General features: G+C 44.3%; 1 protein-coding gene across 1 annotated transcript in view; it reads left to right on the top strand.

Moving 5' to 3' along the window:
• LOC132394768 (low-density lipoprotein receptor-related protein 1-like) overlaps positions 1-20,301 on the top strand; it is a 1,611,265-nt gene that overhangs the window by 1,392,780 nt on the left and 198,184 nt on the right. Inside the window, exons 62-66 of the mRNA XM_059971176.1 lie at positions 638-826; positions 3,923-4,071; positions 6,809-6,902; positions 7,966-8,082; positions 8,193-8,312. Coding sequence (XP_059827159.1) covers positions 638-826; positions 3,923-4,071; positions 6,809-6,902; positions 7,966-8,082; positions 8,193-8,312 — 669 coding nt within the window. The remainder of the gene's footprint in view (positions 1-637; positions 827-3,922; positions 4,072-6,808; positions 6,903-7,965; positions 8,083-8,192; positions 8,313-20,301) is intronic.

The following is a 20,301-nucleotide window of genomic DNA, read 5'->3' as shown; positions in this document are numbered from 1 at the left end:
GGAAAACAGTGTTCTTAAAATGAAGGGAGCATGAACAAATTTGATTTCCACTGTGTGGACTCTGTATATTAAAGTCATCCATTTAATCTCATTATACAATGAAAGTGTTGGTGGGTATAATAGGATTTCAGTTCCAAGTATATGAGTTTTAGATGATTTTGTTATTTCATTTTGAAGAATTGCTATATTACCTCTTGCAATCCTATCGGATCAAATAAAACCTCAAGCTACAAAGTTTTGTGTTTTGTTCTGTATATTTTATTTCCATCTGGGGTGTCACAGTGTTGTAGTGGTTAGCATAATGCTTTACAGTACCAGTGACCCGGGCTGACTTCCTACTGCTCCCTAACCTTCTGTGGTAGGTTAATTGGTCATTCTAAATTCTCCCATTATTAGGCTAGAATTAAATCAGGGGATTGCTGGGTGGGACAGCACAAAGAGCCAGAAGGACTTACTTTGCACTGTATGTAAATAAATGAACTTGAATTAAGGGAAACCCTGGGGAACTTGGACATTGCCACAACTGTTAATTCAAAAGAAAATGTGTGTGCATTGCACATGATGTCTTTACAATATGGAATGTTGCATCAAGCTATCTCCCAATGTAGTGCATTAATATAACTATGTCTGATTACAGTTCATAATCAAGATATCTCACATGTATTAGCGGTGACATTATTTGAAGACTACATTTACTGGACAGATTGGAAAACTAAGTCAGTCAGCCGTGCTCACAAAACCACAGGCTTGAACAAGATTTCACTGATCAGCTCATGGCATCAGATAATGGATATCCAGGTGTTTCATCCTCACAGGCAACCTGATGGTAATTGCTGATGACATGCTATACATTTTCAAGTTATCACAAGTGATTCATTTAGTTGACAGATTTTATAATTATTATTCGGGAATCATTTTATTTAGAAGCAATGAAATTGCAAGTAGTTAATATTATTATTGAAGTTAAAAGATAAGTATGATGTACATAATATTTCAAACTGCATACTTTGAACTATATATTAACATTCAACAAACTCAGTACATTGATACCACAAAGTGCCTCCAGTTAGGTAATCATAATTTAATTAACCTACAGGGGTTACATCACTTGTAATAACCCCAAAACCACTGAATGAACAGGATCTTTGTAGAGCGTGATGGCCTGACATTATCCAGGTTTTGAATCAAATACTTTATTTTGACTGATTTCACCTGAATTTTAGAACAATGCCTTTATGGTTCACATTTAGTAAACTGCGTGATGTGTATACTTGGCATTCATCCACACTTGACAACAACAACCTTTATTCGGTGACTCACTTACTCTTATTATTTCACAATTTCAAGGATGTTTGACATTCACATACAAAGCAGAGACAAAATTGCAAGTTTTGAAAGCACCAAGAGTTCCCAATTTTAAGCCATCTTGTCCTTACTAAACTGTTTCTGGCTGTTCACAGGAACTTACTATATTCTTAAAATACAATATATATTTTTTAAAATCTGGTATTTTAAGAGTTCGGCACGGACTAGGAGGGCCGAGATGGCCTGTTTCCGTGCTGTGATTGTTAAATGTTATATTTGTAAGAAATTACATGTAATTCTGAATAAGATTAGAGAATTCTAAGGATTCAAAGGATTCTGTAGGCAAACATAAAAATAATAAGAGTATTAGGATGGGACTTCATTTACTCTAAGACGGAGTAGGAGAAAAAGTGTGCAAAAGGCGAGATGCACTCAGGACAAATTTCAGTCCATCCTGGAGCAAGCAGGGTTTATTTCTGCAAATGATCTCCTGGTCAGGAAGCAGAGCTGTGGTGTTGAGTGTTTACTGACAGGGGAGCAATATGGAATGGAATCTTTCCGTGACTGGTTTTGGGGCATTTCTTTTCTTATGGCTTTGGAGAAGGGTTTACTAGTTTTGTTCATAGTGTAAAAATGGCTCATTGGTGAGGAATGTAGAAGCAGATTTTTGGACTTCTTCTTGAAACAAAGTGGTTCACTTTGGGAATCAGCACATTCCAATTGTTTTATTTTCTTAGGGGTTGTTACTGCAAAAATCTATGTTAGGATGTATCTGAAGGTATCTAAGGAGAGGTATCTTTACAGGTTCTTTGAGAGCTCCTTGTTTTAAATTTCTTATGAAGCAATAGTTTCCACCAATTGTTTGGGCTCTCATTGCTTGAGGTAACAGTGGATAAAATGGTGATCAGCCAAGTAGTGTTTATACCTGCCATGATGTAGACACCATTGCAGTGTCTTGCTTAGATTTAATTATAATTATAATTTAATTCAAGATAGTATCTGGATTGAAGTGCTAGTGCATGTCGATTTAGCAAAACAGGGTGCTGAAAATGTACTCCAAACATTTTATCAGGAGGAGAATTGTCTTGGAGTCAGCTTTTCCAAATTCCTCCTACATAGTCACATCCTGGAGTATGACTGTGTCCTTTCCAAACTTGCCATTGAACTCTCCAAAGGGGATTGATTATTTCCTTTGTGGATGTGGGTAGGGTTTTATAAAGATTGAAGTAGAGATCCTCTTTGGTCACGTCTGTGCCTTCCAGGTTTTGGGCAGGTTTTCTGAAGGCAATTTGTTGGTTTCAAAGTACTGTGAGCTGACAGATCACAAGACATTCATTCATTACACAGCATGAAGTTGTTAGGATTCCAATGCTGCTTATCCTTGATGACATACTTCACCCCATGAAATGGTTCATTCTTTCTCCAGTTTGTCCTTCCAGAGGAAGCATACCCTTTTCTTTTGCTGGCTAACTTCTGTCTGCCAGAGAGATAGTCATAGTCACTGTCTTAAACAGAATGAAAACAGTCTTTACAGCCCAAGTCATCCATGTTCACCTAGGTGCCACAAAGTTAGCCCCAATGCCTTTGTTTTGCTTTTATCCTTCCTGTCCATGTACCTGTCCAAATGTCTTTTAATCATATTTTTACCTGTCTCTACCACTTCTTCTGGCAGCTTGTTTCATATACCCTTGCTGTCCAAAACTTCTACTTGCACTTCAAGTCCTTTTAATTTTTCATCACCTTAATCCTATGGCCTCTAGTTGTAGACTTCCCTACCCTTGGAAGAAGGGAGTGACCTGGATAATCAGCATTATCCAAGATTTATAAATGCATATAATGCAGGGGTTGCCAACCTTTTTTTTAATGCCATGGACCAATTACATTAACCATGTAAGGTTACCTCTCAGTCTCCTTTTCTCCAAAGAAAACAATTCTAGCCTATCCAATCTCATAGTGTAATAGAGCCCCGTCTAGTTAAGCATAAGGGCTAAACTCTCTGAGTTTTATAAAAGTTTTAAGTACTTATCCTAATGATTGATTTGGAGAGTTAGACAGGACAGAAACAGGCCTTTCACTCATCTTGTAGATGCTGACCAAGATACCTATGTATGCTTAGCCTATTTGCCCAAGTTTAGCCCATGCTCCTTTATATTTTCCCTATCCATGTACCTGACCAAACTTTTCTTTTTAATGTCGTAGAGCTACCTGCCTCTACTACTGCACCTGGTCTGGCAGTTCATTTCACATACCCATCATCCACCATACGAAAAACCTGGCTCTGAGTTCCCATTTTAAATTCTTCCCTTCTCAACTTTAACCCATGCCATCTAGTTCTAGAGTCTTCTGTACAGAGAAAAAGACTGTGACTGCAGGCCTATTTTTATAAACGTTGTAGATAACCCCATTCAGTAAGGTTATCTACTGAGAAAACAGGTACAGTGTACATAATCATTCTTTTATAACTGAAGTCATCCAGTCCAGTTAATGTTCTTGAGAATCTTTTCTTCAAACTGATCATTTTACTTTCGCATTTCTTCAACAATGCATTGAAATGTATAGTTCTGCAGATGTGAATCTTCTTTTTGTCTCATACCATGCCTGTTACCTTTTGTTTCAGTTCCCGATCATCCGTGCAAAATATTGAATGGTGGTTGTAGCAACATTTGTCTGCTGTCTCCAGGAGGAGGATACAAATGTGTCTGTCCCACAAATTTCTATCTGGCTGCTGATGGCAAGACTTGCCTTTCCAATTGCACTGCAAGCCAGGTATTGAATGAATTTGATTGGTTCCATCTATAAATACAGGACATATACAATACTGTGCAAAAGTCTTGCGTATATATATATATATATATAGCTAGGGTGCCTAAGACTTTTGCACAACACTGTAGTAATTTTTATGTATTGGACTGTATTACTGCCACACAAAAAAACAAATTTCATGACATATGTGAGTGGTAATAAACCTGATTCTGATATTGGTCTGTATTGTGGACTGAGAGTGGGAAGGGAGCAGGGACAGGGGAGTTATGTTTGGCAAGAGGGAGTGGAAGAGGGCAGAGAGTGGGAAGCACCAGAGAGACATTCTGTAATGATCAATAAATCAACTGCTTGGAATCAAATGCCTTTGCCTGATGTCTTACACCTGTCTGCACCTGCGCCACCTTTAGTCCCTGGCATTTCTTCCCTGCCATCTGTCCCACAGCCCTCCCATGGCACTCCACCCCCACCATTCCCAAAATTCATTGCACCCACCAAGTTTACAAACTCATGCTCCACTCCATGTTGACAAGTACAGTACTGTGCACAAGTCATGGGCACCATAGGTGTGTGTGTGTGTGTGTGTGTGTGTGTGTGTGTGTGTGTGTGTGCGTGCGCGTGCGTGTACCTTTGACTTTTGCACACTACTGTAAATACATTAGTCTCACTGACTATATATTCTGCTTTTGTTAAAAATTCTGTGCACAGAGACTACATGGTAATACAATCAATCAGCCATTATTGGCCATCTGATTTAATAAATCAATTTTTTTCTCTAGTCCTGTAAAGGGTCTCGGCCTGAAACATCAACTATAGTCTTTTCCATAGATGCTGCCCGGCCAGTTGAGTTCCTCCAGCATTTTGTGGGTTGCTTCGATTTCCAGCATCTGCAGAGTTTCTCTAAGTCTTTTTTTTTCATTTATAAGTATATTTTAGAAAGACGGACCATTTCTAGGCTACCTAGGATTTCTGCCCATATTGTTGATAAGGACACTTACCAATACTGAAATGCTGTTCTTTATGTGTGTAAATTGTAAATACCTTCCAGAAAAAGCTCAAATATGATGGAATTTAAATCAAAGTAAAGTATTTTAAATAAATTATAATCTGGGCCATGGTAGCAAAATGATGGGGTCGGATTATGCTCAATCTGATCTGCTGTCTATGCTCAGTCCTTACATTTTTCACATGACCACGTTTATTTCTGTAGTGCTGTGGGAATGATTCTGCAGTCATGCACAGTGAACTCTGAGCACAAACTAAACCTGAGGTGACATGTACAAAGGGCCCACCCCTCCAACAATCCTGTTGGTCTTCTGGCAGCTTGCTGCTGTCAAACACCTGTTTTTAACTGTTAAGCAGAGAACAGTACAGCACAAGAAGAGGCTCTTCTGTTATAGGTCCAACTAAAAAGTAAATAAAGAAACAGCAAATAATTCCTTCCACCTATACAATGTTCATATCCTTTCAACTTTATCATATCCATGTGCCTATCTAAATGTCTCTTAAAAGCCTCTAATGTATTTTCCTCTACCACCATACCAGGCAGTACATTCCAGCCATCCACCACTCTCTCAGTAAAAAACTTAAGCCTTACTTCCCCTTTGAACTTATGCCACTCACCTCCAATGCATGCCTTCTGATATTAGACATGTTTACTCTGGGAAAAAGATGCTGCCTGTCTATTCTATCTATGTCTCTCTTAATCTTATGAATCTCTATTAGATCTCCCCTCAGCCTCTGGTGGTCCAGAGAATACAACCCTTTAAACAGTTTTAAATAGTTAAAAAGATTAGAAAATGAATCCACTTAAAATACTTTATTAATAATTAAAATGTAAGATAAAATTCAAAGAAAATAAACAGGCTTCTTGTTTGCAATTATTTTTTTAAAAATCAAGACCTGCAGCTTAATGGTGCATGGAATTGAATACAATGCAAGGCTTAACTGGTATCACAGGCAAAAGTTTCCTGCAGCTACTGCATCAGGTACCAAACCCAGTGCTTGCAAAGCACTTAAACTGGGAGCTGAGATTCTAATTGGGGAAAAAAAGAGAAACAGAAACAAGTGTGGGATTTGATAATCAGACTAGGGAGTTCCAGTGAGAGAAGTATCCCTGTAATTCTTTACCTATGAAGATTAACCACTTACTGTGGTCATCTAGGATTACTTATGGATGTAAAGAAGAATAAGTATGCAGGAAAAATACTAATGGCATCTTAATTGACTACAAACTCCTGATGAAGAAAATATATATCAATGTTATATCAATATATCAATGTTCTTTTTCCTGACTGTCACCCTTTGCACTTTTCGCAAACTTGAACTAAAAACAGAATAGACTCGGCTGTTCACTGTTAATTAGCCAATCTACACTTGCTATCCAACTTCAGAGAAAAGGATTATCCTCCAGGTAGTTGACTTGCCTAAAGTCACCCATCATGCCCAAAGCCATGAGCAGCATGATTGACTGTCTATAGACCCAACAGAAAAGAGTAAGAGAGGCAAAATAGGTATAAACATTTTGAATTTATTCTCCTCAAATTCTCTGCACTGTGCCAAGAAAACCTTATGCTGATCAATAGCATGTTTTAACCAGCTTGGAAATTCTATAAGAATAGATATTCATAAGCAAATGATATTTTTCACAATGGCTTAAGTTATATATTTTTGCTATGTAAGCTGTAAATATGTAATCTATCTTTTCTAATTATACAACATTTTCATGATACTCTCTCAACAGTTTGTCTGTAGCAATGATAAATGTATTCCATTCTGGTGGAAATGTGATACAGAAGACGACTGTGGAGATGGATCAGATGAGCCTGAAGACTGTCGTGAGTATTCTTTAATTATTTTGTTGACAGTTTTCTTTCTCCACTTTTCTGCTGTTCAAAGTATATCAAAAGGTGTATTTGCTAAAAGGGCATTTGCCTAGAAATATATTGCATTTCATTGCTGCTTATATACAATTATAACAAAATAATCAATACTTTGGCATGTTTATTAATAAAAATGACTGCAGCATTTGGAGACATAGTGTAAAGAACAGACCTAGCTAATCTGCAGTTAGCTAATTACAGCAATCCTAGATTCCATTTTTTTATCCTCATCAATTGCCTCAATTCTTTCAATATTCTCCCACCCAACTACACAATTACAATGGTCAATTATCCTACCAACTCACATTATTTGAGAAGTGGAAGGAAACTGAAGCCCATGCATTCATTGAGGACACATACAAGCTGCATGCAGATGTAAGTCTGTATTGAACCCAGGAAATGTGACACAGCCACTCAGCTGGCAGTGCGACAGTGCCAGTAAATAAGCCATCATCTTTATTATGTGTAGTGTAATGATGTGGGCAATCATGTCAATGACCATGATTGTTTTTGGTGAATCTTTCTCCATAACTTGTTTGCAATTGCCTTCTCCTGGCAGTGTCTTTGCAGGATGGGTGACCCCAACCATCATTAATACTCTTCAGATGCTGTCTGCCTGGCGTTAGAGGTTGCATAACTAGGGTTTGTGATGTGCACCAGCTGTTCATATGACCATCTTCCTCCTGCACCCATGGCTTCATGTGCGCCTGATCTGGAGGGTGAAATTAAATGGGTACTACACCTTGCTCAAGGGTGACCTACAGGCTAACAGAAGGAAGGAGTATCTTACACCTCCTTTGGCGGAGATACATCTTCACCCAACACCCAAGTAAATAAATAACAGTGTAGTATTCTGTTTATGAACCATCTGCAACACTAGCATTAATTAAGTGGATGAAATAAATTAGTTGCAACTCCTTTCTACATATGCTGTGTTTACAGAGTATTAATTTTGTATGTGTTTCTGATTAACAATAAATCCTTCTTTCTGTAAGTTATACTCCTTTGAACTTCTCAGCTGAATTTAAATGCAGGCCAGGTCAATTTCAATGTGGTACTGGAATATGCACTAAACCTGCTTTCATCTGTGACGGTGAAAATGACTGTGGGGACAATTCGGATGAAGCGAACTGTGGTCAGTACTATACCTGGATTTTTGAAGCTAAATATTTGTAATATTTGTATGTTTTTGCATTAAATTGATTACAATTACTGAGTACATTCAATTTATTCTTAATTCTTTAGAGACACATGTTTGCCTTCCAAGCCAGTTTAAATGCACACAGAGGAAGCGATGCATTCCTGTCATCTTCAGATGCAATGGTCAAGATAACTGTGGGGATGGAGAGGATGAAAGTGATTGCCGTAAGTTTTAAAATTAATCACTTGAATATAAAGAACCTTCTTTATATAAAAAAAAATTAGTGAAGGAACAAGCAATCTGCAGGAGCAACTTTGAGGGAGGCGATCTGCATCTGTGGGAGGGGATAAAGAAACTTTGATGTTTTGAGTCGAAACTCTCTATCAAGACTGAAAGTGAAGAGGTTAGGTAGCCAGGCTATAAAGAGAAGAGGGGCAGTGTTGAGACAGGGGCCAGATGTGATTGGACGACTGAGAACTGGGTGAAGAACAATGGACAGATCGAGCAAGGTAGAAGTGGGAGAATGCTGAAGGCTGGGAGACAGAAGCGGATGAATGATAGCTGAAAGCAGATAAAAACAAAAAGGCATTTCTATTCCGGAGTGAGAATGAGAGGGTGAGTGTGGAGAGAACTGCTGGATGGTGATGAGCAGGAACATAAAGGCCTCCTTTGCTGTAATCTCATAAGGAAGGTGATAAACGGAGAAGCTGGAAGAGGTGAAAGGCGGGTAGAATTAGGATGAGATGAGGTATAGGTGTGCAGCGCTGAAATGTGTGGGTAGCCATGAGGGAGAGGGGAGGACAAAGGATGATGCGGCTGGAGGGGTGAGGTATATGATGCACCATCAATAACTCTTGGAGATGGGAGGCGAACAATAGGCTTTTATTAGCAGCAAAATGGAGCACAGCATCTCGGAGACTGAGGGAGGTGCAGATCCTCCAATTGCCTTTATACAGGAGTCTGTGGGAGGAGCCACAGGAGCAGTCAGCAGAGGGGTATGTCCAGACAGGTATACATAGTTTACCACATTCACCCCCCCCCCCCACACCTTTGTTTTAAAACAGAGTCCCCATGGGGCAGAGCTTCTTATAAGTATATTTACAGGTTAAGTCTATCAGGCAGTTGAGTCTGTCGCTGTGATCTACGTAGCACCGGTGGTGATTGCACCAGTGCCAGTGGTGATTGCACCAGAGACGGTGGTTGTGCTGGCTCCGGCCTGACTTGAGGTGCCAGCCCGTTAGGTGTCAGTAATCCCTCATGCGTGTGCGTGGCGCCCAGTATAGGAGTGTCGTGAGGAGTCTGTGTAGGGCTTGGTGTGCGCAGTGTCCCATGGGTATACACATCGGTAGGTACAGGGTTCATAGTCAGCATGGAGTGTTTGGGGTAGGAGTCTGGTAATCCTGCGGATGCCAGGTCGCGGATGGAGACCGTGTCCTCCTGCCCATCAGGTAAGACCACGTAAGCATAGTGGGAGTTTGCATGAAGTAGGTGAACCCTCTCGACCAGCGGGGAGTATTTATTGCTCCTCGTATGTTTCCGGAGCAGCACTGGCCCTGGGGATGTCAGCCAAGCCGGGAGGGTGGTCCCAGTGGCAGACTTCCTGGGAAAAGAAAAGAGTCGCTCATGGGGGGCCGCATTGGTGCACGTGCATAGCAGGGAGCGGATAGAGTGGAGTGCCTCGGGGAGGACCTCCTGCTAGCGAGAGACCGGCAATCCCTTTGACCTAAAGGCTAAGAGTGTGGCCTTCCACACAGTGGCATTCTCCCTCTCCACCTGTCCATTCCCCCGGGGATTATAGTTTGTGGTCCTACCAGTAGCGATACCCTTAACCAGCAGGTACTGGCACAGCTCGTCACTCATAAATGAGGACCCTCTATCACTGTGGATATAGCAGGGATATCCAAACAGAGTGAAGAGCTGGTGCAGGGCTTTTATGACGGACATGGCAGTGGTATCGGGGAAGGGGATGGCAAAGGGGAACTGCGAGTACTTGTCAATTATGTTGAGAAAGTAGACATTGTGGTTGGTGGAGGGAAGGGGGCACTTAAAGTCGCCACTCAGTCGCTCAAGAGGGCGGGTGGCATTGATAAGTTGTGCCTTTTCAGGACGGTAGAAGTGCGGTTTGCACTCAGAGCAGACTTGACAGTCCTTGGTCATCGTTCTGATTTCCTCAAGGGAGTAAGGCAGGTTCCGGGCTTTCACAAAATGGTGAAGTCGGGTGACCCCCGGGTGGCAAAGATCTGCATGGAGGGCGTATAGCCGGTCGAGCTGCGCGCTGGCACATGCACCCTGTGACAGGGCATCAGGGGGCTCATTGAGCCTTCCAGGCCAGTACAGGATGTCATAGTTGTAGGTGGAGAGTTCAATTCTCTACTTCAAAATTATATCATTTTTGATTTTGCCCCACCGTTGGTTGCTAAACATGAATGCAACTGAGCACTGGTCGGTCAGCAAGGTGAACCTTTTTCCGGCGAGATGGTGCCTCCAGTGCCTAACAGCCTCCACTATGGCCTGGGCTTCTTTCTCCAACGTGGAGTGCCGAATTTGAGGGCCCTGAAGGGTACGAGAAAAGAATGCTACTGGCCTGCCTGCCTGATTGAGGGTAGCAGCCAGCGTGAAGTCGGAGGCGTCACTCTCTACTTGAAAGGGAATGGTCTTGTCCACCGCATGCATCGTTGCTTTGGCAATGTCCCCTTTAAAGCAGCTGAAGGCCGCGCCTGAGAGGGGAAATACGGTGGACTTGACCCGGGGGGGGGGGGGGGGGGGCTTGTCTGCATAGTGAGGGACCCATTGGGCGTAATAGGAAAAGAAGCCCAGGCACCGTTTGAGGGCTCTGAGGGTGGTGGGAAGAGGGAGTTCCAATATGGTCGGGGTCAGGGCTAATAACCCCATTCTCCACGACATATCCAAGGATAGCAAGACAGGTGGTTCGGAACACACACTTGTCCCTGTTATAGGTGAGGTTAAGAGCTTTGGCTGCTTGGAAAAATCGTTGGAGGTTGGTGTTGTGATCTTGCCAGTCGTAACCGTAGATGGTGATGTTATCCAAATATGGGAACGTGGCCTTCAGTTGGCACTGGTCCACTATCCGGTCCATTTCCCTCTGGAAGACAGAGACACCATTCTTTACACCGAAGGGGACGTGCAGGAAGTGATAGAGCCTGCCGCCCGCCTCGAAGGCAATGTAAGGGCAGTCTTCCGGGTGGATGGGGAGCTAATGGTAAGCGGATTTCAGGTCTATGGTCGAGTAGACGTTGTCCTGAGCTATCTGATTGACCATATCCTCGATGCGGGGTAGGGGGTACGCGTCAAGCTGCGTGAACCTATTAGTGGTTTGGCTATAGTCCATGACCATCCTATTTTTCTACCCGGTCCGGACAACGACCACCTGGGCCCTCCAAGGACTTGTGCTTGGCTCAATGATCCCCTCCCTGAGCAGCCGCTGCACCTCTGACTTAATGAAGACCCTGTCCCCCGCGCTGTACCTCCTGCTTTTAGTTGCCACAGGTTTACAGTTGGGGGTCAGGTTGGTCTGGTGGGGGAGGGATCTTGAGGGTGAAGAGGCTGCAAATGGTGTCAGTAGCGCAGCCGTTGATATGGTGTCGGGTGAGATGTATGGGTCAGTGTGTGTGTGTGTGTGTGTGTGTGTGTGTGTGTGTGTGTGTGTGTGTGTGTGTGTGTGGTCAGTAGCTGGGTATGTGACGAAGTCCCACAAAACTGAGGATTTCTGACAGTGATTGGTGGGAAGGGTCCATCATACTCCATTGTCACACTTTTCAAGTGGCTCTGGATGTCAAGCCCCAATAGCACAGGGGCACACAGTTGAGGCATGACCAGTAACGCGAAGTCCTGATATTCTGTGCCCTGCACCACCAACGTCGCTACACACACCCCCCCCACCGGATGTCTGTGGAATGCTATCCAGAAGCCATGGTGACCCTCTGGCTTACCGGCCGTGTCACAAGTCCGCAGCGTTGCACCGTGTCCGGGTGAATAAAACTCTCAGTGCTGCCTGTGTCAAACAGGCAGCTAGTCCTGTGCCCCTCCACCAGGATGTCCATCACTGACCTTGCGAGCTGGTGTGGGGCACTTTGGTCAAGGGTCACAGCGGCCAGAGTTGAATCACCGTCTTGGTGCCCGGTAAGCACTCGTGGGTCAGAGGCGGGGCGAGGTGGCGCTGACAAAGATGGCGACCACCTTGCCTCGCATGCAGCGCTGCCCGACCCCGCTCGTAGTTTGGACTTACAGGCCTTGGTGAAGTGGCCCTTCTTTCCGCAGCTGGAGCAGGTCGCTTCTCAGGCCAGGCAGCATTTGCGGGGGTGCTTCTCGAGTCTGCAGAAGTAACAATGCGCGGACTTGCGACTGGCAGTACCCGTGGTCGATTCACCGGTGGGTTGCGGGGACTTCATGGACTCGCGACTGGCAGGAGCTGTGGTCGACTTGCCAGCGGGTTGCGGGGAATTCACAGACTCGTGACTGGCAGCAGCCGTGGTCGATTTGCCAGCTGGTTGCGGGGTCTGCGGTGTCCATGGGGCCGGCGGGAGATCGCACGGCTGGACAGCGTCAGCATTGTACAGAGCAGCCTCCAGTGTGTCGGCCAGCTCGATCGCCAAATGTAAGGTAAGATCAGCGTGTTCCAGCAGCTGCTGGCGCATGTACACTGACCTGATCCCCGTAACGAAGGCGTCTCGTACCAGGAGCTCTGCATGCTGTTCCGCCGTCAGTCTCCTGCAGTCGCAGGCCCGCACGAGTGTCTGTAGGGCCCGGACAAATTCACAACTCGACTCTCCGGCCTGCTGCCGCTGTGTCACTAAGCGATGTCTTGCGTAGATGGTGTTCACTGGCTGCAAGTATTGTCTTTTGAGGGCGTCCAGTGCCCCTTGGTAAATCAGCAGATCCCTGATCAGGGAGTAGACCCACGGACTGACCCTGGAGAGGAGAACTCTGCGCATCGTGGCAGGCTCGATCACTCACATCTCCTCTAGGTACGATTGGAAGCATGCCAGCCAGAGTTCGAAAGCGATATCGGCTTCCAAAGATTGAGGGTCAATATCCAATCTGTCGGGTCATAAAATGCTCTCCATGTTTTAAAATTGCTGCTAATAAAGTTGATGCACCATCAATAACTGTCAGAGACGGGCGGCGAACGATAGGCTTTTATTAGCAGCAAAATGGAGCACAGCATCTCAGAGACTGACTGGGGGGGGGTGCAGTGCCTCCAATCGCCTTCATACTGGGGTCTGTGGGAGGAGCCACAGGAGCAGTCAGCAGAGTGGCGTGTCCAGACAGGTATACATAATTTATCACAGTATAGGAAAGAGGTCAAAAATGGGAGGACCAGAGGAAGATTGAAGCAAGACCAAGAGAAAGAGGAAGTGAAAATGAGGTAAGTGTGACCTGAAATTAGAAAATTCAATGTTTATGCCATTGGATTTTAGACTACCTAAGCAGAATATAATGTATTTTTCTCACTTTGTGGAGAAGGTCATGGACAAATTAGTGTGAAAATAGGAAGTGGAATTGAAATGGCATGTAACTGGGAATGGGGATACCCATTGCAGACAGAGTGCAATGAGTGATGGGAGCAGTAAGCGAATGAGCATATACGCAAAAAAAAAAACTGAGAAAATATATCGGAGTTGTAGAATGCAGAGCTGGGGGAATGACCACAGCAGTTCAAGCTGGATATGTCCTCTTCTCTTAGAAGGAAAAAGAAACAGAGCTCATATCACAGATTGATGACTCATACAGATTGAGAAATTAAGTTATCTGTTAGCTTTAAGAATCAACACTGAGTCCAGAAGTTTGCAAATTGCCCAAATGGATGTCGAGCTGCTGAAACATGCACTGGGATTCACTGTGACAGTACAGGAGGCTACCAATTAATAGGTCAGATTGGGAGTGGGATGAGGAATTACAACACAGGTATCAAGAGCCTCAGGCTAAACCTGTGGTCTGAACACAGGTGATCTGGAAAGTCATCACCCAATCTGTGTTCGGCTGCTCCCATCTAAACGAGGCCACATTGTTGAACACCAAATGCTGTAGATTGGCAGAAATTCAAATAAATTACTGTTTCACCAGAACACTCTGCTTGGGACTGGAGATGGTGGGAAGGGTAAAGGGAAAAGGAGCAGATGGAATGATCCCTATAAAATGCTGAAAGCAAGGGAGAGGGAAGGCACATCTGGTGATGGACTCTCTTTAAGGATAGCAGATGTTGCAGAGAATGATATGTTGAAATGTTGAATATAGGGACTGCTGGAGTGGGAGATGAGAACGAAAGGAATTAGATTTTGAGGACACTCAGTCCGTGTTTATTTTCATTTAAAAATGCATGCATGTATTAAGAAATGATACAATGTTCCTCCAGAGTGATATCACAAAAAAGGACAAACCACATAATTATAACATAGTTACAGCAGTGCAACGCAATATCATAATTTGATAAAAGCAGACCATGGGCACGGTTTTAAAAAAAAAGTCTCAAGTCCCAATTGACTCCAATAGTCTTGATATCAGGCAGCAAAAGTGAGAAACTCCCTGCCGTAAACTTCCAGGCACTGACAAACTGATGCCTTGGAAGCACCCAACCACAGAAGACTCTGAGTCCGTCCGAAAACTTCGAGCCTCCAACCAGGCTTGTTCTATCCTTGTTCTGTTTTGTAGGAGAGAGTGTGAGAGTAGAGGGAGAGGAAATGGATAAGGCATGTATATCCTCATATAATGTAATTCACTTCATCTATATCTTTCTATGTTCTTTAGTTTATGTTCTCATATTCTAACTGCTCCCATTCACTCACTGACCAGATAACTTTGTTTAAAACTTAACCGATGGTCAACCTGCTTTCAAGTTATCTGAGACATTCCCCTTCCCCACTTTCCCTTCTGCTTTATCAGTTTCTTTTGTCCCCTTTTCACTTCTGACAAAGGGTCTCCGGCATGATATTCTTCCCATTGCTGTAGCTTGAGCTATTGGTTCTTTCCAGCATTATTTGGTTATGAATTTTAATGATTCCTGCTGCTCTTCTCTATCTGCAGTTCCAGAATATCTCAGAGTTTACTTATTCAGTATAGATCTTTCTCTGAAAGTGTGTCTAATGATTGAAAGGAAACCATTTTGTTCATCTACTGTATATTATCTACCTATATTGTACTTAACAATGAATATCTAAATCAGCCATGATGGATGGCGGAGCAGACTTGATGGGCTGAATGGCCTAACTCTGCTCCTATCTCTTATGGAGAGGAGAACCACTTCAGTGAATGTTTAACCAACTGAAAGCAATGAAAGGGCCTCTTCCACGGCTCTTGACCATAGAAGTGAAGGGAATTCCTTTATATCAATCTGATAAACTTTTGGAAAATTAATGTTACGAAGCATACAGTGCCATCCCTTACGTTTTCATCAGCGACAGAGGTGAATACTACTTACATTATTTGTCAATGATTTGAATTGAATTGACTTTATTTCTTACATCCTTCACATACATGAGGTGTAAAAATCTTTACGTTACGTCTCTGTCTAACTGTGCATGTGCAATCATAGTAATTTATAATAAATAGAACAGTCAGTGTAATATAGAGTACACTCAATTCAGCGTGAGTTCATGAATCTGATGGCCTGGTGGAAGAAGCTGTCCTGGAGCCTGTTGATCCTGACTTTTATGCAGCGAAACCTCTTCCCGGATGGTAGCAGCTGGAATAGATTGCAGTTGGGATGACTTGGGTCCCCTATGATCCTAAGGGGCCTTTTTAGACAACTGTCCTTGTAAATGTCCTGAATCATGGGAAGTTGACAACTACAAATGCGCTGGGTGTCTGCACCACTTTCTGCAGAGTCTGCGATTAAGGGAGGTACAGTTCCCATAGCAGGCAGTAATAAAGCCAGTCAGGATGCTCTCAATTGTGTCCCTGTAGAAAGTTCTTAAGATTTGGGGGCCCATACCAAACTTCCTCAACCATCTGAGGTGAAAGTGGTGCTGTTGTGCCTTTTTCACCACACAGCTGGTGTGTACAGACCACGTGAGGTCCTTGGTGATGGGGATGCTGAGGAACTTAAAGCTGTTCACCCTCTCAACCCCAGATCCATTGATGTCAATAGGACTTAGCCTGTCTCCATCCCTCCTGTAATCCACAACCAGCTCCTTTGTTTTTTGCGACATTTGGACGATGCATTTGATGGTTTTGTGGCCAAGTTTGCAGGCAATACGAATACAGGTGAAGAGGCAGGTACTTTTGAGGAAATAAAGAGGCTCAGGTGGAACTTAGGAGAAGTGGCAGGTGGAAAACAGTGTCAGGTAGAATGCTACTTTGTTTGAAGAAATAAAAGTGTGGACCATTTTCTAAATGGAGAGATAATTCAAAAACCTAAGGTACAAAGGGACCTGAGAGTCATTGTGTAGGATTCCCTAAAGGTTCATTTGCAGATTGAGTCAGTGATGAGGAAGGCAAATGTAATGTTAGCATTAATTTTGAGAGGACTAGAATATGAAAGCAAGGATGTATTGTTGAGGCTTTATGAAGCACTAGTGAGGCCTTACTTGGAGTATTGTGAGCAGATTTGGGCCCCTTATCGAAGAAGGGATGTGCTGACTTTGGAGAGTGTGGTAACTTCTACTTTACAAAAAGACCACTCGACAACTTGATGGCCAAAAGAGCATCTTTATCTGGGACGGCAAATGATATTTACAATACAGAGGCTTCCAGGTACCTCATGCGGCCTGGGTGGAGGAACTATATACAATGCACACTGGGAGTTAAAAAGAGTGGAAGTAAAGACCCCACCAACCCCGGATCCCGCTTCTTGCTACCAACAGCTTCCTGATTAGTTATCCAACATTCCCCAAATATAGAAGAACTGGGAAATAAAAACAGTAGTATCCTTAGCAACAGGTTACCAATACAAAAACACCAAAAAAAAATGTTGCAAATTCAACATTCAACCTAACAACAAAAGAAACTATCCTATCAAAGATTCAGTTTGTCAGGAGGTTTGCGAGGGTGCTGTGATCTACACATTACCCCCGTGACCCAGCAGGCACCGCTGGTGAGGATGTTTTGGGTGGATCTAGTGTTGGGGACACGAGAGGGGTCTGTGTGTCAGCATAAGAATGTCCATCCTCTTCAGGGGACTCTGCCCCCTCTGCCAGTGTCTCTCCCTCGAGCAAAGTCAAAGGTGGACATGCTTCCCCAGTAGTCTGTCTCACCATTGGAAACACCATTGGAACTGTCTACCTCTGAGCCGGAATCATGACGCAGGTGCACATGGTCCTGATGTCTACGGAAAACACGCCCATCGGTCAGCTTAACAACATAGAAGACTAGACCACTCTGCTCAAGAATAACCTCAGGTTGACATTGCTGATTGTTTCTCACATAGACATTGTCAACCGGTTCTAACTGTCTCTCTCGTGCATGTTGATCATGTCTCTCCTTCTGCTTTTCCTGCTTTCTCTCCGCTTTTGCCTTCATGTCCAGGTGCAGCAGGTCCAATCTTGACTTAGGCCTATGCCCCATCGGCATCTCTGCTGGAGTGCATGCAGTCGTAGTCTGTGGAGTGAGGCGGTATTTAAACAGGAAACGTGAAAGCCGGGTACTAAGAGAGACCCCAGTTATCCACTTCAGGCCTTCCTTCACTGTCTGAACAGCCCGCTCAGCCAATCCATTTGAGGCTGGGTGGAAAGGGGCCGTCCAAATGTGACGAATGCCATTCTGCCGCATGAACTCACCAAACTGCTCACTGGTGAACGTCGGGCCATTATCAGTGACCAGAGTGTCAGGCAACCCGTGGACTGCTAACACTTGCCTGAGTTTGTCTATGGTTGAGGGGGCTGTGATGTTGCTCATGATGTGAGCTTCAATCCATTTGAAATGCACATCTACCATTACAAGAAACATCTGCCCCATAAAGGGACCAGCAAAGTCCAAATGTAGCCTAGTCCAGGCGTAGACTGGCCACTCCCATGGGTGCAAAGGAGCTGGTGGTAGCATTTTCTGATTGGTCTGATATTGCGTGCATGATTTTACCTTGTTCTCCAGATCCTGATCCATTCTTGGCCACCAGACATAAGATCTTGCAAGGCTTTTCATTCGAGACACCCCTGGGTGAGTCTCATGAATTTCCTCCACATCTGTGAATGGCCAGGGGGAGGCACGATGACCCTCGCCCCCCAGAAAATGCAACCATCCTGCAGACTCAGTTCGGTCTTGTGCTTGGCATAAGTTCTCAGTTCCTCTCCTTCCATGACTCTGGGCCAACCTTGTAAAAGGAAAGTGTTGACTTGAGACAGGACTGGGTCCCTCTCTGTCCATTGCTTGATCTGGGTCACCTTTACAGGTGTCGCAGACAACCTCTCCAATGAAAACACCGTCTCTGGAGGCACCTATGTAGTAACAGGCGTCCCAGGTAAAGGGAGTTGACTCAGCGCATCGACGTTTGCATTATCCCCACCCGCTCTGTACACTATAGTATACTGGTAGGCTGACAATGTGAGAGCCCAATGCTGTATCCTGGCTGAGGCTAGCGGTGAGATGCATCTGGTCTCCTTAAAAAGGCTCATTAGTTGTTTATGATCCATACAAATTGTGAATACACGTCCATAGAGGTACTGATGAAAGAGTTTGACTGCAAAAACAATGGCCAGACCTTCTTTGTCTAGCTGTGAATATCCCTTCTCAGCAGCCGTCAGGGTACATGAAGCAAAACCAACAGGCTTCTCTGAATGGTCCTCCATTACGTGTGAGAGAACTGCTCCGACTCCATCGGGCAAAGCGTCGCATGAAAGAGTGATAGTGTCCGGGCAGCAGCAGCTGTTGGTAGGTGTGGCTCATGTCCAGCTTTATGAACAGCTTACCCCTTGATGGGGTGGCAAACAGTTCATCCACCCATGGCAATGGGTACTCCTCCAGCTTAGAGACCCAATTCACCGTAAGCTTGTAGTCCCCACATATCTTCACCGTTTTATCTGCCTTCAATAGGAGTCGCCCACCTTGAAAACTGGACGGGCTCAATGATGCCCAGCCCCTGTAATCGTTCCAGCTCTGCCTCAGCTTTGCCTTTCATGGCATAGGGCACTGACCTAGGCCAGGCTGCTGATAGCTGTGGGCCCAGTCTTTTGGGCCGCAATTGGCTTTGCAAAATCCAGCTCAACTGGTATGAAAAATGTCCCTTTTTGCTATACGAATGGCAGACAGTATCTTTGAATTTACAAACATTGGCATAGTGTGTTCCTCCACACCGAAAACATTCCACCTGCTTTGCCTGTTTACCAGTCTCCCTCCTTTCTTGGAGCACTGCTGCCGACAGCGACCCTCCCATATCCTGTCTGTATATCCTTGGCATTATTAGCAGCCATCTCCAATGGTGGGGTTTCCCCCATCAAGTGGCGTTGTATGGCCTCATTATTAATGCCGCATACTAATCTATCACAGAGCATGTCATCCAACACGGCTCTGAAATTGCAATGCTCCGACAGCTGCCGAAGCTCGGCCACAAAATCACCCACAGACTGACACGGCTTCCGGACATGGCTGTGAAACTTGAATCATTGGACTATCACCGAAGGCTTCAGATTGCGTTGGTTTCCCACGTGCTTGACTAGTTTGTCGTATGGAATTTCTCCCGGTTTCCGTGGCATAGCTAAGTTCCATTTCAGCTTGTACGTCTTTGCCCCCCACACACTCAGGAGAATAGAGCGCTTGTTAGCCTCCACAGTAATTCCATTAGCACAGAAGAAGTGTCCCAACCTTTCCTTGTACTCTGGCCAGTCCTCGGTCCGCTCCTCAAACTGACTGATGTTTCCAAACACAGACATCTGAACACACGGCTCCTCGCCCGCTCGCAGCTCCTGATCGAAACATGCTGACCCGTCCACAAAACCAGTTCACCTCATCGCCAAAAATATGTGGTAATTTCTACTTTACAAAAGACCACTCAACAAATTGATGGCCAGAACACCTTTATCTGGGATGGCAAATGATATTTACAATACAGAGGCTTCCAGGTACCTCGTACAGCATGGGTGGAGGAACGATATACAATGCATACTGGGAGTAAAAAGAGCGGAAGTAAAAACCCACCAACCCCGGATCCCGCTTCTTGCTACCAACAGCTCCCCGATTAGTATTAACTTACTTTTAATAATACTCACATTACAACAGAGAGGATTCAAAGAATGTTCACTAAAATCTGAGATTGAAAGGTTGTCAGAC

The sequence above is a fragment of the Hypanus sabinus genome, chromosome 5 (assembly GCF_030144855.1).
Source record: "Hypanus sabinus isolate sHypSab1 chromosome 5, sHypSab1.hap1, whole genome shotgun sequence".
NCBI classification, from domain to species: Eukaryota; Metazoa; Chordata; class Chondrichthyes; order Myliobatiformes; family Dasyatidae; genus Hypanus; species Hypanus sabinus.
This window is presented reverse-complemented; position numbering and strand designations above follow the sequence as displayed.